Source organism: Piliocolobus tephrosceles, chromosome 9, assembly GCF_002776525.5.
Source record: "Piliocolobus tephrosceles isolate RC106 chromosome 9, ASM277652v3, whole genome shotgun sequence".
NCBI classification, from domain to species: Eukaryota; Metazoa; Chordata; class Mammalia; order Primates; family Cercopithecidae; genus Piliocolobus; species Piliocolobus tephrosceles.
Window position 1 is genome coordinate 9,136,682 of NC_045442.1, and position 23,349 is coordinate 9,160,030.

At 54.8% G+C, this 23,349-nt stretch overlaps 2 protein-coding genes across 3 annotated transcripts in view; both read left to right on the forward strand.

Annotated features, from left to right (window-relative positions):
* The window catches only part of FAM53B (family with sequence similarity 53 member B), a 126,037-nt gene that overhangs the window by 96,397 nt on the left and 6,291 nt on the right, over positions 1-23,349 (forward strand). The gene's annotated exons all lie outside the window — the stretch shown is intronic.
* The window catches only part of LOC113225205, a 7,035-nt gene continuing 1,982 nt past the window's right edge, over positions 18,297-23,349 (forward strand). The window contains exon 1 of the mRNA XM_026456534.1: positions 18,297-23,334. Within this exon, the coding sequence (XP_026312319.1) occupies positions 22,732-23,334 (603 nt within the window). The 5' untranslated portion in view covers positions 18,297-22,731. The remainder of the gene's footprint in view (positions 23,335-23,349) is intronic.

A 23,349-nucleotide genomic window follows, 5' to 3' on the forward strand; every position in this document is an offset into this window, starting at 1 on the left:
AGACTGCAGGCTCGTGGGCACTGGCACGGTGGGCTGGAGGCAGCCACTGCCCATCTGTCCCTCTCCGTCCTGGAGGTTCTGCCCAAGGCTTGGCCCTCTGCCGTGCCCAGGCCTGTGGTCTTGAGCGTGGGGTTTTCCAGCAGATGCTCCCAGAGCCTTGGAGCCTCGATGTGTCTTGGTTTCCTCCCAGAAGCTTGGCTGCTGCAGTGTTCCCAGAGAGAGGGTTTTCTGGAGGAGGCAGGGCGTGCCATTGTGCCCTGAGGGGCCAAGCAGATTTTCAGCATCCTAGGAAGAACCAAGAATGCAGAAGTCTGGGGGTGGTGAGGCCTCAGCCAGCCCCATGGCGTCCCCAGTGCATTTCCTGTTGACTCTCCCCGTGCCCACACCCACTTCCTTTCCCATCCCTGGCTCCACCCTGAGCCCTCTGCTGGCTGATAGCTCCATGTGGCTACTGACCTGCTTCATGTACGCTGGGCTGTTCTGGGCTTTGTAGGAAACAGTGACCACAGGCCAGGGTCGTCCCTTGAGCTATAAAGCTCCTACTGTGTCTAGTGAAGCCAAAGACATTTTTCTTGGCTCATCTCAAGCAGCCGTCTTGGGTCTGCCCTCAACACTTCAGTGAGGTGCCCTGGGAGAGGGGTGACCCCAAGGGACACATAGCCCCCCAACCCCATGGAGTGACATGGGAAGGGTACAGGCCTTCCCTGCCGTCTGCTGCTTCCTAGCTGTGACACTGGACACATTCCTTCCTCCTTGAGCCTCAGCTGCCACACGAGTGCATTGTGACATGCATCTCTGCCACATGTGTTCTGACAACAGTCCTGCTAATGTAGAGCTCCTGCATGTGGTGGGGTCTCGGTGAGCAGCTTTCCCTTTCTTCTCTTGCCTGCCTGTCTACAGGGAGCTTCCAGTTCCTTTGAAACTTCAAAATGTACAGATCAACACTCTGCCTGAGACCCTAAAAAGCCTGATTGTCGCAGCTTGGGGCGTGGGGTTTATGAGCAAGCGAAACACCTGAGGCCTGGAGATTTCTCAGGGAGACTTGCAGTGACTTTCTGTGCCGTTCATTCAAGTCACTTAGGCTCAGAGTCCCCATTTATGAAATGGATCTAGTAAGAAACCTGAGCGCTGCAGGGCAGTGATACACGTTGAATGAGATGGTATTTCCCATGTGCTTGGCAGAGTGCCCAGCACAGCCTGACCATCAGCACATGCGGCCCTGATGCCTCGCTCCGCACCCCTTCCCAGTGTGTGCGGCTCGCCAGCCCCGCCTCTTCACTGAGTGTGGGCTCCTCTGAGGTGAAGGCTGTTCTCCTTCTGCTCCCAGTTCCCATCGCCTAGTGCAGGGTCTGCCAAGGGAGGGCTTGGTGCCCAGGAATGGCCCAGCCAGGAGGCTGGCTGTGTGAGATTCCATGGATGGGGCCTCACTTAGAACCTGGAGAGGTCGACACCCATACACCCACATTTGCCTCTTTGCTTGCCTTGGGTGCTTCTGCAGTGGGCAAGAGATGCCAGCAGTTTTCTCAGATTCCCTGGCCTCCATCATGGCTGCTTCCAGCCTCCCCTTAAAGTAATGGAATGAATCACCCCAGTATTGCAGGCTCAGGAGTTAGATAAGAAGGGAAGTCAGAGTTCACAAAAGGGGGTTGGGTGGAGGCCAGGTCTCCCAGCAGCAGGAGGAGACTGGGCGAAAGAGTGTCACAGGGTGGCCATCTGAGCTGGAGGGCAGGGATACCGAGGGAGCCGTAAAGCCCTGCATCTATTGGGAACCTCGTGTCATGTGTTCCAGAGGCTCTGGGCTGGGAGCAGAAAGACCAGGGAGGAAACAGAAGGTACCGGTGCAGCAATGGGAGGGCTTGGCCTGGGGGAGATGGTAACAAAATGGTTCTGTTTGTTCTGGGATTCTGTACACGCTTGGCTGGAGAATGGCATGTTTCTCCTCCCTCTCCTGTCAGGCATTGGGGAAGATGTTTGAGCCCATTGCAGGGCCAGAGCAGATACAGCCCATCTGTATTGAAGCCAATGTGGGAACATTCTTGAAGGCACATAGCAAATCCTAAAGAAAGCGAGCTGCACTCGCACAGGCGATCAGAGGGAGAGACGCTGTGATGTGAAGAGGGACATGGGGCTTGTGGGTCTTTGGAGAGCTGTTCTTCCTGGGAGGATCCCTGACTCCATCCGCTAGATGCTCATTGTTCCCCCTCCCCCAGTCATGACGGGATCATCAGCTGGGAGCAACATTGCTGTGGTCGAGAACCACTGACTGGAGTGAAAGACCTTGACCTCCCTGGTGGCTGCAGTCCCTGAGTCCCTGTTACCTGTTTGGCCTCAGACAGGAAAGCTGATCCTTCTGAATTGGGCAGTGGCAAAGGAGACGCACCTTCTCGGTGCCCACTCAGCTCAAATGCCATGCAGTGTGGGGTGGAGCTGGGCAGCAGGGCATCCTGTTACCTGTAGACACAGGCCTGCTGCCCCCTGGGACAGGCTGTTTACCTTTATTGGCCCCACGTTTTCCATCCTCCCTATCCCTGAGTCCAAGTCCCCCGGAGCTGGGAAGGTTGGTCACATGATGGTTTCCTGGCGCACTTCTGCCAGCTCCCGGGTGATGCTGGGGTCTCCTGAGCCCCTCGAATGAGGCCAGGCAAGCAGGCGTTATGCCAGACAGCCGCCAACAGTGTGCGTCGCTGCTTTCCATAAGAAAAGGTGCCTGAGACCCACTGCCAAAGCACAGAGCCATCTTGCCCATTAATCAGGATTTCAGGATTCTTGGAGTGACCTTAGCAACTGCCTGGCAAAATCCCTACTCAATGCACCCTCACCTGTCTGCCTTCAGCAGAGGCTGGGAAGGCTGTTGGTGGAATGGGGGTGGGGTGGGGGAATGCTGCTGGCGTGGGCCCATCCTGGGTCCCTAGAGCCTGTCTCAGGGGCTAAGATTTTGCATCTCTCAGCAGGGCCCGAGGGGGCACTCAAAATTAGTGTTATTTTTATTATTGCTCTCCATTGTTATTGTTCTCCAGTTTCAATTTTTAAAAATTAAAGAGAAGAAGGGATTTTCCCAGTTACTCTCTTGAGGAAGAGGCTGAGAGAGCAGATAGGTGGTCTTACCACAGAATGGTGGTGATGGCAGGGCCCACTCTGCGCCTGAGGCCTCCAGAGAGGGCCTGAGTTGCCCGGGCTACCCCATCCTATGCCGAGGGCTCTGGCCAGCTCCTTGTGGCCACAGGTACTCTGGGCCCTTGCTTAAGGCTGAACCTGGTCGTGACTCTGTTGCGGTCCCCAAGGTGGCCCCCGCTGGGTGCCCTTGCCTTGTGGCCTGGCTTCAGCCCTGCAGGTGACAGTCCCATGGCTCCTCCCCCTGGCATTCAAGGGAAGAGCAAGAGGCAGGCCCCTCAGAATTCTGAATGTGGAGGGGCCACCATCACCCAGTTAGGGACAGATGTTCTTGCAGCACCAAGTCCTGCAGCAGAGGGACTGATGTGCTGTCCCCTTCTGCCTCCCAGCCTACCTGTCAGAGCAGGCTGTGGCTGGAAAAGCCAGCCCAAATGGCCCTGGTCTGCCTCCCTCCCCCATGCCCATACCTGCTGCCACCCCCAGGACCCATCTGCTCTCTCAGGTCCCCTATCCACAGCCATCTGGGAAACTGACATCCCAAGCTTCTCTGAGCACCCCAGGAAGGTCACCTCTCAGGCCTCCCTCAGTGGCAAAACCCTTTGAGTGATGCATTTCTGAGCTGTTTCTGCCAGGGGGAAACCCTGGTAATTTGGAGAAGGGTTGCTGAATGCCAGGCAGGTCAACCAGAAGTGATGTGCATTTCACTGAAAGAACAGAATTGCCACCCACATCTTCATCCATTTCTAGGCTAGGAGCTGTCCTGGAATTCTAAAAGGAAGGAAGGTAGGAGGGCGGGCAGTGAGCAGCTCCAGTCCCGTGTCTCTGGGGGTTTTAATTGGCCTTTGCAGAGCCAAAGCTCCTTGGTTTGCTGGCAGAGGACGTGAAGGGGCTGTAGCCACTGGTAGTGCTATGGGTTGCGGTCTTAGCTGTCACTGGGTAAGGGCTGTGTTCTATGACTGTGCTAGCCCAGCTGACTTGGTGAGCTAGCTCTCCTTGTCGGCATTTTCCAATTGAGGAGGCAGTCTCAGAGGGGCCAGGTGACCAGGTGGTAGACAGATAGCTGCAAAGTGGCCAGGCCTGGGTACTCTCTTCCCCCAACTATAAGCAGCTCAATAGTAATAGCCTGGTGGCTTGTGGCCCACCAGGTGCCCTGGGAGCAGGTGAGTCACATCCTTGTTGGAGCAAGGCTATGTGAGATGGCCCTCCCCCACCCTGCCAGTTTTGCCCTTTCTTCCCGAGCAGGTGTGGAGGCCCCTGGCATTAGCAGGAAACACTAGAATGTTCCAGAGACCCAAGGGACCAGGCTTTTCTGGGGACAGATGCCATGTGCAGATGGGCCACTCCAACCTCCAGATGCCCTGTGTGTCTCTCTGAGGATGGGGCGGTGGTCAGAAAGGGCCCTGTATTCCTAGCCTGCCAGCCACTCCAGGAGCTGCCCAGAATGCACAGTTGCGCCTCATCTTCTGAGCCTTCCATCCTCACTGCTCCCCGGGGCAGCCCTGTGGGGGAAATCACGTTTTTAATTAGCCTGGTTCGGGATGGCGGCTCTAAAGCTCCGGGCTGTGAATGCAGCCTCTTCGCCTTTGGAATCCGCTGCCAGTGGACACAATGTAGCTGTAGGAATGAAAACGAGAAAGAGAAAGGCCCACAGGCTCAGATTTTTAATTGGCACTGTCCTCCCAGCCCTCCACCCGCCCGCTGGCCCCCCCCGGGGCTCTGTTTGGGCGGCCAGGCCCGGGCGGCGAGTGATGGAGCCTTTCACAGCTTCAGACTGATTTAAGTGGACCTGTATAGATTCCTGCAGCTGCGCTGAAAGAGCCAGGCGCAATCACCGCGCCGAGAAACCCTGGGAAATTTATCAGCCACCTGCGCGTCGTGAATAGGGAGAACTGCTGAGGGCCCTGCCGAGCCGCCTGGGCTTCAATGGCCCCACAGCCCAGCCTCGCAGAAGAGGTTTTTCTAAAGCTGCAATTAATTTTTTTCCCTCAATCCATTGGAAGTTGCTTTCTTGCTTTCAGCTGGGTGAGTGGGATCCTTGATTCTGTGATTCTCCCTTAACCTGAGTGTTCCAACAATTGATGTTTCTCTCTAGAGGCAGAGAGCTGGCTTTATTTCCTGTCGGCCATCGAGGAAGGGACTTTTTTGTTTGTGTTTTGTGTGTCCTTTTTGTGCTCTTTCTTTTCTTTCTTTAAGATCATCTCAAGCTAACAGTGAGAAAAAAGGCATATGTGAGCGATTCTGCCTCGACAGGTCCCACGATACCATCAGGAATGTCCGTTTTTCTTGTTTTCATGAAAACACTGTGGGGTCTCGCTTAGAGGACGCAGTGGTGGAGATGAAGGAAGGAGGGGAGCGCACATAGTACGGAAAGGAAAAAGACAGTCTCGCCGGACCGCCAGAGAGCCGTGTGCTGCGACTTCAAGAGGTTTCTCCTAGACCGACCTCCACCCTGCGGGGACAGTCACGGGGACATTTCTTGGTTCCTTTGAATTTTACAATGAGAACAGATTCCAACTGCGTAAGAAGAGAAGGCCACCCTTTCTGCCTGGAGTCACTGTCTTAAAGCTTCTGTGATCGGCAGCTGCATGTGCCCATGTGTCTTGGGGATACTCACAGGGATTTCAGGTTCCATGTTCACTCAGGGACATTGCTGCCAAAGGATGTTAACCAGTTTGGCTGCTGTGGCTGAGTGGGATGCCTGCAAGCCAGCCTGAGCACCCGTCTGCCTGTTGGGCCACCAGGCAGGTTCTGCAGATGGGAATCGTCAGGCTTGAGAAGGTGACATCTGGGCCGTCTGGGCTATGCCAGGCTGCCCTTCTGTTTTGGCAAAGTCACTGCCTTCATTGTCCCACCCTTAAAGCTGGCCTGCTCTTGTCACAACCACTGGAGAGGCGTTGGTGTGAGAGTGAGACCCGCCACTGTGGATGTGTTCACATGCGTGCCATTCTGGCTGTCCTCCTCTCTTTCCCTGGAGCCCCTGCCTTTGTTAAGATCTCCAGGACCTACTGGCACGGCAGATTGCCCTTAAAGCCTCCCAGCAGGGAGGGCTACTGTTCTCAAGGGTGGGAGACAGAAGTGGCCGCCCTGTGGCCTGAGCCTGCCCGGCACAGCCACTGACTGCGGTTGTGGTGACTTCCAGTTAGGGCTCTGATGGCTTGTTCTTCCTCGAGGAACTCTCAGGTTCTCAGGGTGGGCATGTGTGCACATGCATATGCATGCACGCCGTTGGTTCAGATGGATACCTGCTTTAGGCTTCCGGCTGTCCAGCTGGGTGACCTTAGCAGACTCCTCAGCCTCTCTAGGCCTCTGTTTCCTCAACTATAAAATAGTATCACTGGCACAGGCCTCCTGAGGGTTCTGGAGGAACCAGCGAGTCACGGTGTGCCAAGTTCCTTTTGCAGTGCCCGGAACATAGTTAGGGTCTAGTTCATGGGACCTGTAAGACTTAGTGCTTGCCATCTTAATAAGATGCACCTGTTGACACCTGGGACAGAGGGTCAAGAAGGGGCTCCTCTCTGGCTCCCAAGGAAGGGGCCTCTTGCAGGCACGGGGGTCCAGTGTGTTGGTGAGGGGGGCTTTTCCCCTTAGGGCCATGGTGGTGGCTCCCTCGAGGAGTTTAGAATCTTACCTCTGAGTTCTCTGAGTTCCCCGTGGCTCTTGGCTCCCCTTCTCTAGTGAACATGGGCCTCAGTGATGACACGTGCTGTCTGGCAGCTCCTTTTTGTGGTAGCCACTCGCTGATAGAAGGAGAGGCACCTTCCCAGTGGGTTCTGTGCTTTCTCTGAAGCACCAGATGTTGGTGCCAGGACAGAGTTGGCTCCTCTCCCCACTTGGGCTGAGCCAGTGATAGTCTCAGTGATGGTCTTAGCCAGAGGCTGGGGCCCTGCCCTGAAGCTGGTCTTGGGGTAGTGTGGTTGGCACCCCTCTTCTCACTGCTACACCACAGCTCACACTTCACATCTGCACTGGAAGGGTCACTGGGGGCTCAGAGTTAAACTGGCCCCAGCATTATTGGTCACTGTAGAAATTGCAACATCTTGAAGTGAATCCAGAATAGCGAGGAGGAGGCGTGTGTGTGACGTATGAGCATTTACCTTTAAGGGAAGGAACTGGATGAGAGCCAGTCGGGGTCCCCCAGAGGCTGCCTGCTCTGGGCACTGTGCTGGTTTCTTGCCTGTTTTGTCTTACTGGTTTTGTCTTCTGGGTGCTTTCAGCCTCTCCCCCACACATCATTTGTCACCTAGGCAGGGTATGCTCCAGAGAAAAGTCAAATACCCACAGCCTTTGTCCTTTTCTCCCAGCTGGCTGAAGGCTCTACCTAGTGTGGGGTCAGCGGGGCGTGCCCTCTGCGGCCTTTGCCGGGCTGTTGCCTCACTCTGCTCTGCCGCAGGGAGGCCTGTCTTTTTCCTCCTCTCATCCTGCGCTGGGGGCCGTATTGCATGGTGGTCAGCACTTGATCCCGGATTCAGACTGCTGGCGCTCAGATCCTCCCCACTCACTCCCTGTGTGGCCTCAGCAAGATTCCAAACCTCTGATGACAGTAGCGCCCCCTCCCAAGGTTGAGGTGAAGGTTCAGTGGGACGATCCCATGGAGCTCAGGGTAAATTCTTAGTAAACGTTAGCTCTGCCATCATTCGGGGCTCTGCAGCTGCTAGGACACCAGAATGGACCTCCAGAAATGCCCTGCCTTTGTTCCCAGGACAAGACAAGATTCTAGGGGACGACGGACTGATGGGATTTATGGCATCTCCACCTTTGGGTTGGTTTTCTGCACAGGAAGAAACATGTGGATTTAAGAATGATTTAGGGCGGCTCCAAGCCCTGCACATTCTTCAGGGGCCATCTTGGTGCGCCCCCCTACTCCCCTTGTTATCCCAGCCCCTGCCTGCCATTTTCTGGGGTCAAGGCTTGGCTGCTCAGGAACATGATCCCTCCCCACTTGCCATGCAGAGCTGTGCAGGCTGAGGGTGCTATCCAGAGAGGCGTGGAGGGCCCAAGGCCGTGCTGCTCCTCACACTCGCAGACAAGCCCAGGGGGTGCACCCGAGAACGCACCTGTAGCAAGGTGCAGCCGTCAGGGCTCCCTGAATTTCCTTCTTTGCTGCTCCAGTTGGTGGGGCGGCTCTGCCCAAGGGCCGTCAGCCTTGTAGTTGGGAATTTTTCCCAAGCAGCAGGCAAGGATTGCTGGGGGTACCTAGGGGTTGAAAGTGATTTTCTGCCGTCCTGAATTCTGGTGTTTATGGTAGCAGTGAGGTGAAGCGTGGTGGTTAAGGGTGGGTGCAGGCTTTGACAGACAGATCCGGATTTGAACCTGGCCCTGCCACTGCCTCTTGGTGGGAGTTTGCCCAAACCAACCTCTGTCTCTCCGGGTATAAACAGGAGGCTGGCAGAGCCTGTTCCTCATGTCTGGATGATGTGCTGATGGAGGTGAGAGGTCCCCCCATGCCCGCCCCAGGCATCTGTCTCCAGCACTTTCACTCAGACTGCAACTAGGCGCTCTGGGGTGCGGGTGCTGTGTTTGTACATTCTGCCAAGCATTTAAACAGTAATGAACAAAAGGGAAAAATATAGAAAGGGGGGGGGGGAAGCCTATCAGAAAATTCATAGTTATGTTGAGGTGTGTCCCCGGGGAAGTCAAAAGAACAGAGACCCACCCCGGCCAACACTTCTGGAGCCTGAGTTGGGCTTCTGAGTGGGAGCGCCACCTGCCAGGCACCCTGGGCCTTGAACTGGGCCTTCCCCGGATCCCTGCTGATCCAGCCTGCACAGCCGCCTTGAGGGGTCTGCCTCGTGATGCCCACCATGACCCGCCCAAGGCCACTCAGCTAGACAGGGCAGATTCTCTATTTCTGTGTCTGTTTGGTGGCAAACAGCATGCCCTGGGCTGCGTGCCCGCTGCGGAGGATGGGCCCTGCCGTCAGCCCTCTTGGGGATCTCCTGACACTTCAGTGCCCTTTAGGGAAACATTTCCTGAGTGCCTGAACCTGGCACAGAATCCTGACTTCCTGCTGGGGTGGGTCTGGCCAGGTCTGGTAGAGAATACAGAACCCCACTCCCCATGGCCCACCCCTGAATCCCTGTGGTCCAGGAGCCCTGAACTAGGGGCTCCCTGTCAGGGCATCACATTGGGTTAGAGAGATGGGACTTATATGGGCAAGAGGCTGAGCCACCCCAGGAAGGGTCCCTGGTGGGTAAGTCTGGAGTGAGTCTCCCCACATCTCCACCCAATAGCTAAGCAAGTGTTTGGTTTGCCTCCAGGTGAGAAAAGTCTTAGCAAATGCAGTCTTCCAGCAGGTCCTCTGGGGCTCAGGGAACACCAGGGCCTCACACATTTTTGTTCCCACCACTCACTCCTGGCACTGCAGGTGGGGCCAGCTGAGCCCAGAGGGGCAGAAGGTGCCCAGGAATGTCCTGCCACACCTACCACCAGCAGGCATGTCCATGGCCAGCTGCCCTGCTGGACGTGCTGGGACGTGCTGGCCAAGTCTTGCTGGTCTGCCACTTGTCCTCGGCCCTGGACTACTACTGGAGCAGTAGTCAGTGAGGGCCAGCATGGCCTCCCCCGTCCCCAGCATGCCTGGGATCTTTGCTTCCATGGACTGCTTGTGGGTGGGGGTGAGGTGGTCAGAGGTTCTCCTTGTGCTGCATCTGCCTGGGGCTGCTCATGGGCAACGTGGGCCCCTCCCTCTGTCGTGATGCAGCTGGCATCATCAGGTTCTGTTCAAACCCCTCTGAGCCTGGCGCTGCTTGTGATCTCATTTCAACTCCAGGCGGCCCCTCTAGGGCAGTTTTATTTCCCCATTTTACAGATGGGAAAAGAGAAACTCAGATTGCGTAACATGCCCAAGGAAACACCGGTCCTAGTGTTTTGTTTTGTTTTGTTTTTGAGTGGAGTCTCACTCTGTCGCCCAGGCTGGAGTGCGTTGATGTGATCTCGGCTCACTGCAAGCTCCGCCTCCCGGGTTCACGCCATTCTCTTGCCTCGGCCTCCCAAGTAGCTGGGAGGGACTACAGGCACCCAGCTAATTTTTTTGTATTTTTAGTAGAGACGGGATTGGTTTCACCGTGTTAGCCAGGATGGTCTCGATCTCCTGACCTCGTGATCTGCCCGCCTTGACCCCCCCAGTGCTGGGATTACAGACGTGAGCCACCGCGCCTGGCTAATTTTTTTGTATTTTTAGTAGAGATGGGGTTTCACTGTGTTAGCCAGGATGGTCTCGATCTCCTGACCTCGTGATCCGCCCACCTCAGCCTCCCACAGTGCTGGGATTACAGGCTTGAGCCACCGCACCCGGCCGCTCCTAGTGTTGAGAGGCAGGATCCACCCCAAATGGATCGTCATTTCAGTGCTTCATTCACAGCCACCTGGCCCTGCTTTTCCAGGTATCAGGGATGCAGCCCACAGAGGTACTCAGGCAGGAAGGGCCCACCAGCTCATGGGTGTGGGAGGCTCCAGGATGGAGAGTGAAGTTTCCTCTGCCCGGACAGAGAGGCTCCACGGAGGCTTTAATGGGACTGGGGTGGCTGTTTCAGCTGGGCTGTGCAGAGGAAGAGTCTTTCAGGGAGAGAGAGGTTTAGGAAGGGGGTGATCTTGGCCTATGGAGGGCACTCCATGGGAGGGACTGTGTGTGTCCAGGGGAGCCTGAGTAGGCAGGGAGGGTGTGAGTGAGATGGGACTGGAGAGACCAGGCCTTTAGCCTTGGAGTGAGGCATTTGCTTTTTATTCTGAGAGCTTGGGGAGGAAGGTGCTGGATCAGGTTTGAGACATGTTGAGCTGAGAGGACCGTGGGACATCAGCAGGGACATGCCCATTGGATCTGGAGCTCGAGATGGGATCTGGCCTTAGGTGGCCATTAGGGCCGCTGTGGTCAGCAGTACAGGTCTCAGTTGGATTTGGTGCCCGGTCTCAAGTTGCATCGAAGCTAGTCTCAGTGCAGTGGCCTTGCAGGGTAGGGCAGGGACACCTGGGGCTCAAGCTGAAGACCCTCATTGTGCAGATGGGCCCAGAGCAAGCAAGACTTCCCCAGGGCATGCCCAGCACAAGGCGACTGGAGCCAAAGTCAGGCACCCAGGTCCTGCCAGGTACCTCCTGGACCCACGCTGCCTCGTGGCACGTCTGATTGTCTCCTGCCACCTGCGGACCCTGTGAGGCCCAGCACCAGAAAGGGTGACCCAGCTCCTTCTCAGAATGGAGGACAGATAGAGGTCCCCAGAGATGCGTTTAGATCCCATTTCCAAGGGGGCCCTCTCGAGTGGGAGCAGGGAGCATTTTATCAGAAAGGGCAGCCTCTGGAGGGTCGTGGTGACTGCTTGCTTCTGGAGGTTTCTGTGCCGAGGCCTGTTTGGGCAGATAAATCCATTGTGTTTCTGCAGCACTTGCCTGCCTTCTTCTTGTGACTTCTGTTTCATTCTTGGGAGGAAAGAAATCTTGCTCCCAGCAAATCAAAAGGAAATCTAGCTGTATCTGACTCTGTGAACTCCACCTCTGCATCTCATCTGCTCAGCGGGTGTGAAAATACAGCCGGTGGAAGCGGGACTCCGGCTTCACAAGCATCACAACTGCAGACACCTGGCCCAGGCGTCCGTGTTGTGTGTGTCAGAATATGCTCATGATGCTCCTGTGGCCACTGAGGCTGCTCACAGACATGAGAGACCATTCCCCCTGTAACCATTGGTGACCAACAGGTAGCCTCCTCCTCTAACCTCCGCAGAATGGGGCCCAGCCCAGCAGCTGCCCAGAGTGGCCAACTTGGGCCTCTGTGGACAAGGCAGGTGCAACCGAGGCTGCAGGTGCAAAACTGCCCCAGGGTGGGCGGGCAGGGGGCCACCTGAACCTCTGTAACAGCAAAACAGTGAGTGTTTTTCTGGGATCTCCCTCTTCCTGTTGTTCTGTGAAAGCACCTACCAGCCATGTGAAAAGCCTCCTGGCTAACCACCCACATGCAGGTGGCTGGCACAGGGTGGCACACTGGCCGTTCAGGGGTCAGCCCCTCCTAATGTTTGCATGTGCCCCTTGTGTGAAACTCAGATTTAATTTCATGATTATTAAGTGCAGGAACCTGGGGCTGCTAGAGTTTTTTTGTCCACAAATTTTGCAAAGTGCCGTTAAAAAAAAAATGCATACTCTTTGTTGCTACCAATAAAGAGAAAAGGAAAGAAAAGAACTTTGGTAGAGAAACACTAGGAAATTTTAATATGGAAATGGGGTGGGGATTCTCCTTTGGGAAATAGAAGGGATCATGTGAATAGGATTTTGGCCTTTTCTAACTTAGTGTGTCCTTTGCTCTTAAGGTAAATAAACACACACAGAGATGGACATTGCATTTCATTTTTGGATACTACCTTCATGTGTTCGAAAATTAAAACAACATGGAGTAAACTCTTGCCCCATCTCTCCCATCCCCCATGCCCTCAGACAGACTGCTAGTTTCTTGTGCTCATTTTTACAAATATAAGCAAATAGGAATTTCAATTCTTATTATAACAAAGGAGATAATAGCATGCAATACATACCTTGCTGTACCTTGTTTTCCTGAACAGTAAACCCTGGAGCTGTTTTCATGCCCTTTTTTTGGCTGCATGGTGTTCCACTGCTCGGACGTGCCCACTTTGCGGGGTCCCCTGCTGACTCTTCTGGGCTTCTTCAGCTGTGAATTTTGAGTGCATGAGTCCCTTTGGACATGGGAGATCCGTCTCCTGCAGGGTGAATTCCCATCAGGATTGCTTGGTCGTACGTCGTGTGCCTTTGGTCTCTTGGAGGACGTTGTGGGGAACATTGTAGGAGCCCTTCCTCCCTGCATCTCAGAGGACCACCATGTGCAGGGTGGTTTGTTTCCCCACTGCCCAGAGGCTGGTCCAACATTTGACATTTTCGCAACCAGATAGGTAAAAAAACAGTTTCTCTGTCATTTTGGTTCAGTTTTCTAATCAGTTGAACATCTTTTTGTATATGTAAAGGCTATTCTTGTGTCCTTTTCTGTGTTCTTTTCATTTGCCCTTTTAAAATAATTGTGTCGGTCGGGCGTGGTGGCTCACACGTGTAATCCCAGCACTTTGGGAGACCGAGGCGGGCAGATCACAAGGTCAGGAGTTTGAGACCAGCCTGGCCAATGTGGGGAAACCCCATCTCTGCTAAAAATACAAAAAAGTTAGCCGGGCGTGGTGGCGGGCACCTGTAGTCCCAGCTACTCGGGAGGCTGAGGCGGGAGAAGCACTTGAACCCAAGAGGCGGAGGTTTCAGTGAGCCGAGATCATGCCACTGCACTCCAGCCTGGGCAACAGAGCGAGACTCCATCTCCAAAAACAAAAATAAAAATATAAGATAATTGTGTCTTTGGTCTTTTTCTTCTCAGTTGTATATTAGGGAGATTAATTTTTGCCTGTGATATGAGTTACAAATACTTATTACTAATTTATTCTTTGTTTTCTGACTTTGCTTTTGACATTCTTGAGCTTTACTGAGATATAATTCATATACCACACAGTTCACCCATTTAAGGTGTACAACTTAGTGGTCTTGAATATATTCAGAGAGCTCCACAGCCATCATCACGATCAATTTTAGAACATTTTTATCACCTCAAAAGAAAGTCCATACCCCTTAGCAGTCATTCTCCATCCCCTTCAGTCACCCCCACTCCCAGACACTGGCAACCACAAAACTTCATTCTGTCTTGATGGGTGTATTAGTGCGTTCTCACGTTGCCATAAGGAAATACTTGAGACTGGGTAATTTTAAAGGAAAGAGGCTTAATTGACTCACAGTTCCGCATGACCGGGGATGCCTCAGGAAACTTACAATCATGGCAGAAGGGGAAGCAAACACATCCTTCTTCACATGGTGGCAGGAGAGAGAAGTGCTGAACAAAGCAGGGAAAGCCTCTTATAAAACCATCAGATCTCGTGAGAACTCACTCACTATCATGAGAATAGCATGAAGGTAACTGCCCCCATGATTGAGTTGCCTTCCACTGCATCCCTCCTACGGCACGTGGGGATTATGGGAACTACAATTCAAGATGAGATTTGGGTGGGGACACAGCCAAACCGAATCAATGGGTTTCCCTATTCTGGACATTTCATATCAATGGATCCACACAATATGTGGCCTTTTGCGTCTGGCTTCCATCACTTAGCATCTTGCTTTCAAGGGTCTTCCACACCGTAGCATGTATCAGTATCTCCTTTCTTTTTATGGCCAAATAATATTCGGTTGTACGGCTAGACCACATTTTATGTATCCATTCACCAGTTGATAGACATTTGGGCTGTTTCTACTTTTTGGATATTACGAATAACGCTGTTGTAAATGTTTGCGTACAAGTTTCTGCATAGACATATGTTTTCATTTCTTAGACATGGAATTGCTGGGTCTGATGGTAACTCTGTGTTGAACATTTTGAGAAGCTGCCAAACTGTTCTCCACAGTGACTGCACCATCTTACAGTCCTACCAGTGCTTTTGGCGTTTTTTGACATGTAAATTTTTTTACCAAATTTATTACTTATTTATTTTATGGCTCTGGATTTTGAGTTTTGGAAAGGCATTTTTTTTCTCTCAAGATGATAAAGGAAGTCTCCTGTTTTCTTCTAGTACTTTTATGGGTTATATTACACTCTTTGGTCTATGTTGAGTGTATCTTATATGTGGTGTGAATATGGAGCCAACCTTTTCTTTAATGTAGCTGCCTGTCTGTTTCAGTACCGTCTGTTGAGAATGCCATCTTTTCTTCTCTGCTTTGAGATTCTACCTTTATCATATACTAAACTGGGTCTGTTTCAGAACATTCTGTTTCATTGGCCTCTGTAGGTATGCATGTACGTTCATACTAATATGCTGTTGTAGTTTTGGAGGCTTAGCAATGTGTTTTGGCATATTATATGATATGGACTAGTCTAGGAGGGTTAGCTTCCCCACTGTTCTTTACAGAGTTTCCTGACTAATCTACTTGTTTATTTTTTCATTAAAAACTTGAAAATTAGTTTGTCCTAAGACCATGGCGATTAGGAGTGCTGTTGATATTTTGGATTGGGATCATACTAGACTTATGAATTAATTTAGGGAGATTTTACACCTACTTGAGGTTGAGTCTGACTATCCCTGACACAAGATTTGTTCCTGTTTGTTCAGTCTTACTTTTCTGTTCTTTAAAGTATTTTTTGTTTTCTATCAGTTTTGCCAGTTCTTGTAAGTTCATTCCTAGGTATTTTATCTTTTGTGTTGCTGGCGTGTCTTCTTGCTCTTGAAAGCAGGTTTTTTTTTTTAGCAAGAGCAGTTGGATATAAGCAGAGCTCCCAGACCCATTTGCTGTGGCTTCGCTGTGTCCACAGGCACAGTTGTGGGGTGGAGTGTGGGAAGGGGGGATCGCACTCTCCGTGGCCTCCTTGGTGGTCTCTATTTATCCCTCCAGACACTTCTGAGGCTTTGAGCTCTTATTAGCCTTGTACACATGAGAAACTGAGGCACAGAAGTTTAATGATTTGCCAAGGTCCCTCGGGGCACACCCGAGCTGGGATTCCAGCCCAGGCCTGTCCAGCCTGTACTACCCCACCGTCCTGCCAGAGGACCGCATACTTTCCTGAGCACAGCCCAGGAGTGATGAGGTCCGATTGCATGTCACACAGCTGAGCAGTCCGGAGCACATCCCTTCTCCTCGTTCAGCCTCTGTCTGCTCATCTGCAAGAGTGGCTAAACCGGTTGGTGATTTGCTCACTTCTCCAAGAAGGATCCCCTTTCTCCAGTGTGCCCTCCATGGAAGGCGATATCTGGAACAGAGCTGTGAGCTGCTGGGGTGGAGCCCAGAGGCCCCCGTGCCCTGCAGTCCTGTCTTCAGCACCCCGATGTGGCCCCAGGCAGCTGAATGCGAACGAGTGCCCAGCAGCCCCTCTGAGAGCCTTGGACATAACCTTCTGCATCGCTAGTCCTGCTCAGAAGCCACCCCCGACGCTGTGCACCCTGCTGGTCGGCTCTGTTGAAGGGCTGTGGGCGCAGGCAGTGTGCTGGCCTCAGCCCCCGCCAGGACCCTGTGTGCTTTGGAAAGGTTCCTCGACTTTTGTTAGGCAAAGAATTCTCTTCACGCCAAGCTGCGAGCGAGGTGGTTTCACAAGTCCTGTCCTGAGTGTGTGCTGGCTGGAATGTACACCACAGAAACAAAATGTTTGTTTTCCAATTGTGAGAGCGCCGGGAGGCCCTTTGGCGTCAGCTCCCACACCTTCTGTGTTCAGGCAGGCCATCTGCCATCTGGGGCCTGGTGCAGAAACAACGTCGCCACCGTGTGGCCTGTGGGGTGCCCTCAGAGAAGCCACTGGATTGGCCACCATTCAGAGGACACGCGTGGCTCTGGGCCTCCAAGGCCTGTTCTTACCCACAGCACCCTGGGGTGTAGGCCGCAGGACCCCAGGGCTGTGCAAACAGAGGCCTAGCCGGGAGGGCCGACCGGGGTGGACCCTTCCTTCCCACCTACCCTCTGCCCCCAGGCTGCACGACGCACCCACTGTGAACCAGGCCGTGGCATGTGGGGTCAGGGTTCCCTGCACGCTTGGCAGGAAACGGGGTACACACAGGAGCTTGGGCCTGCTTCCGGATTGGCTGCTGCAGAGGTGGGTTTTGGTGGGAGAGAAGGTATCTGCCAGTGAAGAGGGAGACAGGGCGGGGCCGTCAGGATGGTGCTGACCCAGGGCTGGTGTAGAGGGGGTTTATGTGGCTGAAAGAAGTTTGCTGTAGAAGGAGCCAGAACACGAGTGGGAACAGCAAGGGCGGAGGGGCCCAGGCAGCAGAGCCTGAGGAAGGGCCTTGGTGAAGGCCATTTGAGAGTGGTGGCCAGGCTCTGGCCTGCTTGGCGGGTTTGGCCCGATGAGCACCACTCCGGTAAACTTTACAACTCCCTAGACCAACGGAGTGACTTTCCAGGGCTCCATTATGAGGAACGCTCTGTTGCTGACAGCCCACGGGATGAGTGGAGTTCACAGGGAACCTGCTGGAGCCCGTGCTTGCCTTCCTTGGGTCTGGCAGGGGAGATAGTAGGCTGGGCCTGCTGGCCCTAGGTCTGTCTGCAGAGGCCCGGGTTTTTAGGTGTCTGGGCTGGGGATGGGCTGTCCCGAAGATCAATTCCTCCTTCCCCGATTCCTTCAGCCTCTGGAGGCCATAGGTCGTTTGCCTTATAGTCCTTGTCCCCAGCTGGGCCCTAGGCCTCAAGTTACCAGAGGCAAGGCCACACTGCGTAAAGAATCCAGTGGGAGGGGTGCCCCCAGGATGCCCAGCATGGGGGCCCCAAGAGAGCCACCAGAGCAGGGACAGCAAGGCCCAGGGATGGCTGGGGGTGTGGAGACCATGGAGAGAGCCCCAAGCTGGTGCCACCCTTCCCGAAGTGACTCAGGGTGGCCTGGACTGGCCGCCACACAGCACACCTGGCTCTGGCACCACCTGGGCCTCCCAGACCTGGAGGGGATGTCAGATGTGGGGCAAGATACCTTGTCCACAGAAAAGGAAAAATGGTGCCTGCCCTGTGAACCTGACCAACCTGAGACAGTGCCTCCAAAGTCTGTCCCCTGATGTACTGGCTTCTGCAACGGGGTGACCACAATCTGTCTGGCATGTGGCAGGCGCTCAGTACACATTTGTTGGCCTCTGCAGAAATGAGCTGAGGAAACTGTCACAGGAAGGCGGGCACTTCCCTAGTAACTGACCAGGGCCAGCCTTCCACCCCTTAGATATTTACCACCCCCACTGGGCCATTTGCTTCTAGAACCTGTGGTCTGGGAAGAGCCTTGAGAATCCATTGCCGAATCAGTGGAGCTCCAAGGACCCTGAAGGACCTTCCCGCTCCTGGCAACTTGATTTCCCTGTTTTCAGGCCCTGGCAACCTGGCTTCCCCGTCTGGGTTTTGCTGCCAGTGTTGCCCTGATTCCTGAGGGCAGTCCGGACTCAGGAGGGCTGCCTCTTTTGGGGTCCAGAGGTGGTAAGCATTTCACAGAAATGGGCTGGGCATGATGCTGTCCCCCGCTTTTGTTTTTTGTGGAGAGACAGGGTCTTGCTGTGTCGCCCAGGCTAGAGTGCAGTGGTGCGATCTCGTCTCACTGTGACCTCTGCCACCTGGGCTTAAGTGATCTTCCCACCTCAGCCTCCTGAGTAGCGGGGACCACAGGCATGCACCACTATGTCAGGCTAATTTTTATTTTTTTTTTTGGTAGAGATGGGGTTTTGCCATGTTACCCAGGCTGATCTCGAACTCCTGGGTTCAAGCAGTCCACCTGCCTTGGCCTCCCAAAGTTGTGGGATTACAGGTGTGACCCACCCCACCTGGCTGATGCTATCCCTTTTTAAGACTGGGCACCAACATGGTCCTGGGCGAGCAGCTGGCCTGGCCTCCACAGGAGGTGGCTGTGAAGCAGCAGAAGACCAGATGCCCAGGGGGAAGGGCCCTGTAGAGCATGGGCAGTCAGCCCCTAGGGAAAGGCTGGCCATGCCCACGACCTTCGAGGCATCTCTAGCACCTGCAACCTCTGAGGAAAAGCAGCTGCCACCACCTGACCCCGCTGGCCCCAGGGGCAGGGCAGCAGCTTCCTGTGAGAAAGAGTACAGCCTTCGTGCAAAATCCACATTTACCAAAGATGGCTTAAAGATGGGCCAAAAATATGCTTGTGCCTTTTTTTCTTTTCTGAAATAGTTTTTTAAAAAGCCTAGGAAACCACATGCCTTGCCGTCTCGGTTGTTTCTGTGCCAGCTTCCAGCACAAATGGGACTTAGAAAATTTCCAGGCTGTTGGCCATCCGTTCTCATAGCCTGGTGTTTTCTTGATACTTGGAGAATTCTGTTCTCATGCAAGCATCTGTTTGGGGAGGAAATGCGTCCGCTCAGCCGGAGCCTGGGGCCCTTGCAGCTTTTAGCAGGGCAGCTGCCAGGCCAGGCTCTGCTCCTGACTTGTGAGTTGGGCTTGTTGATGGCCCTTTCTTAGAGGGACTTGAGGTAGCTCCATGAAGACCTCTAATACAGAGCGCCATAAAACTGGACTAAAAAGAGGGAGAGAGCAAGGGAAGGAGGAAACACAGCTGGGCCCGCCGTGAGGAGCAGTGGCACAGGAGGGAAGTGATCATCATTCGCCCGAAAGAGAGGCACTCGAGCGCCTCTGGGAGACGGGCTTGGCGCAGGCAGGGGCCCAAAGGAAGCCTCATGTGGGCACTACACTTAAGACACCGACTAACCCAGGAGAGGTGCCCCCAGCAACCGCCGCTCCCCAGCACGTGTCAGGCGGACTGGGGCCAGGAACTGGACTCCCCACAGGGCCCTGTGGCCAGTCTCTGACCATGGCTTGACATTCCTGTTCCAGAAAGAACAGTAGTACTAAGAAGCAGGTGCATAACCTCTAACTACATTAACACCCAGGGTGCTTTTACCTGTGGCTTTAGATTGGGTCCCTAGAAGCAGGGCCTGAGCCGGGGATTCTTGTGCCAGTGACACCGAGAGGGATGCTCCCAGCAGGAACCTTCCGGGAGGCGAGGGAAGCCCCTGGACCAACAGAGGCCCAGCAAAGAGGTGGGCTCAGCTGAAGTCGCTTCTCAGCCTGGTGCTTCAGGAGCTGCGAAGTGTGACGAGCACGTGGGACTTGATCCTGCCCAAGGCGAGGGGCAGCTCCTGTCCCTGCACCTGTCGGTCATTGGCTGGAGGTGACCCTAAAGGGAAAGGGTAACCTCCTTCCTATCCTAGGTCTCCCAGCCCAGAATAGTTCCGGAAGGGGCAGCCATGAACTGTCAGAGGCAACACTCACAGCAGTGGAGAGTGGGCACTGCCGTGGGTTTGGGACTCCAGGCGGGACACCAGCAGCCTGGCTTTCCTCTTAGGATCCTTGCAGTGGCCCTTGCCTGGCCAGAGACAGCAGTTCTGCTTCCCAGGAGAGGAAACGGGAAGTGAGGCCACTTGGTCAGTGGAGGAACTCAGTGCCTCCAACTGCAGAATCTAGTTCCCCACTCTCCTCTCTGGAACCCTCCAGGTTCTGGGGAGAGCCAGGGCCCAGGGGTGAGAATGCCCCAGCCTCCCTTGGAGGAGGCAACCAGGACAAAGGGGAGTGGTCACTGTCTGCTCCCAGACACATCACCTGACCAGCCAGCTTTGTCTTTGTCACCGGATGCCCACTCCTGCATGTGGGGTGTAGTTCATGAGTTCTAGGGACTCCCAGGCCCCAGGCAGCAGTCCCTAGAGCAATCCTGGGGCTGTTTCCCCCTCCACTCCCCAGACCTTGCCCTTCGCAACCCAGAGTGGGTTCTCGGTCACTACTGATAAAACATGTGGTTTGGTTCAGCTCGGGAGATGTTTCTGGAGTCTCTACTACATGTTCACCCTCCTGGCCCAGGAACAGCAGCACCTGGCAGAGGGAATGAACTTGTTGGGCTGAGGCTGGGCAGAGTGAGTGGCGGTCTGCCTGGCAGCAGTACAGAGCTGATATGTTGAGTCAGTGAGTTTGCTGAGGCGGAACTGGATTTCAGCTTGGACCTAGAAGGCAAGGACCAGGCCACCTTCGTCTGTGTCCCCGTGCCCAGCCAGGGACCTCCCACTCAGGAGAAAGTATAGGAATAAATATCTGCACAGAAGAGCCCTGCAGGAGAAGGGTCATTGCTCCTAGCTGGGAAGCCCCGGGGAGGCCGGCTGGGGCGGGCTGAGCAGGAAACCTCGGCCGGGGCCGGTGGGAATGGCCAAGGAATGGCCAGGGCCTCTGTCGTGGCTAGAGCTGAGGTCTAGGGGGTCTGATGGAAAAGGCAGGGCCTCCATCCCAAAGCTGCCTCTCTGGCAGGCTGCTGTGGTCTGCCTTTTGCAGACTCTAGGAGTAGGTCTTGATCCATGTCCCTGGCCACTAGCCTGAGGCCATGTGGACAGTTTCCCCTGAGCTTTTTTACCTGGGCCAGTCTGTGCCAGAGTAGGTGGCCCAGCCTAGGGCTGGGGCTGGATGTCAAGAGAGCAGAAGTCGGCGGGCTGGGGGACAGTTGGTCCTGGAGCAGCAGTTTCACCTTGGAATAATGTGTTCATACGGCACTTTGAACTTAGCCATTTTGCAGCTTTTTGCAGACATTTTTGAGGGCACGCAGGCCTCCAGGCTTCCAACTTGCCTATGCAGTGTTCTTCCATGGGGTAGCTGGAGCTGCTAGGAGATGCTGGGTGGGACCTTGCCCCCGGGGCACGGAGGGCACAGGGCACAGACACCTTGGGTGTCTGCGTGGGGGTTGTTCACGAGGGATGGGGCTCTGGGCAGAACACACACCGCACCATTGTGGCAGCCACAGTCCGTCCTGACAGGCGGGGCTCGCGATGGGCAGAACGCACACGGCACCGTTGTGGCAGTCACATTCCGTCCTGACACCGCACCATTGTGGCAGCCACAGTCCGTCCTGACAGGCGGGGCTCGCGATGGGCAGAACACACACCACACCGTTGTGGCAGTCACAGTCCGTCCTGACACCGCACCATTGTGGCAGTCACAGTCCGTCCTGACAGGCGGGGCTCGCCATGGGCAGAACGCACACCGCACCATTGTGGCAGTCACAGTCCGTCCTGACACCGCACCATTGTGGCAGCCACAGTCCGTCCTGACAGGCGGGGCTCGCCACCAGCTGGGGCAAGCAGTGGGTGGTTCTTGGCTTTCTCTCACTGTGGCTGAAATGGCTGTTTTGAGTCAACAGAGTTCTCAAGGTTTCGCTGGCTTTGTGGCCAAGGAGCCGGTATATTTGAAGAATATTGGGGGCTGAGTGGCTTTCTGGGGTTTGCTTGTGATGAGGTTCACCAGCCCTTCCTTGTAGACTCCCCCTGCATCACAGCAGAAAGGGCCCAATGGGTCCAGAGAGCCCTGAACACCCTGACTCAGCAGGCAGGCCGGCCGCCACCCAGAGGTGGAAGAGTCGCCTGGCACCGTGATGCCCATGCGGACGGAGTCTGCCTCCGTGTTGCCTGTCTAACCTCAGCCCTTTCCAGGGCACAGTGAGGCAAAAGCCACACGTCTGTGACGGGTCCAGCTGATGGGTCCCCAGCACCCACGCCTGGCTGTGGCTAACGTATAACATGTCTTACTTTGTTTGGGCTGCTGTAACAAAGATGCCTTAGACTGGGGAACTCACAAACCACAGAAATGCATTTCTCTTAGTTAGAAGCTGGGAAGTCCAAGATCCAGGTGCCAGCAGGCTTGGGGTCTTGTGAGGGCCTGCTCTTCATAGTTGGCACTTTCTCACATCCTTACCTGGCGAGAGAGGCACCTGCACTGCCTCTGTTATGAGCCCTCATCTCATCTGTGAAGGTCCCTACATGACCTCATCACCTCCCAGAGGCCCCACCTCTTTATACTTTTGCACAGAGGCTTAGATTTCAACATAGGAATGGGTGGGGGGCAGGGGGCACACATTTAGACCGTAGCACCACGATTAGTGCCCAGACCCACACAGTCATGGTGGCCATACGTTAGACACCCCTGCCACTTGCACCCTATGCCAGAGGAGGTCAGTGGGAAGCTCCGAGCAGGACCGAGAAGGTGAGCACAGACAAGCGCTGTGCGGCTTCTGTCCGAGTGCGCAGGCTGCGCTCCTGCTCTGTTCACGTGAGAGGCCACAGAAAACACTCACAGCAGACCACGTCCCAGGCCCTTCACATGACAGCTCGCAGAAAACGCGGGCACGCGTTCGGGTGTCAAGCACACTGGTCTCAACAGATGTGGCTGACACCCAAGGCAGTCAGCCTCAGTACCCGTCACCCACCTAGAACCTGTTCACAGCACATCATCCAGGCTGCTGTAGCCTTGACTGGACATGATTATTTATTCTTACATACCACGGCTTCTATACAGGCCAAGAAACAGGCTGCTCAGCCGGGGTCGGGAGAGGGGAGAGGGGGTCTGGCTCCCCGGGGACCTCAGGCTCTGACGAATCCTGGTCTCATCCTAGGCCTCCTCTGTCGGGGCAGCCTGGCTCAGCAGAGCCCAGGACACATGGCTGAGGTCACCCAGGCTCGGCCTTCTTGCCCCTGTTTTGTGCCCCCTACTCAGTTCTTCTGTCCTGGCTCAGGTCTAGGCCAGTCAAGAGGGTGGCTGAGAAGCAGGAGGAGCCTCAGAGACCCTCCCCCTCGAAAGCACTGGGGCCTCCACCTTACAAGTGGCAGGTTTGCCTTGGGAGCTGCTGGTCCATCGCCCAGGCCTGGCCAGGGGCAGGCGAGGATCCTGGGTGCTGGTCCATCGCCCAGGCCTGGCCGGGGGCAGGCGAGGATCCTGGGT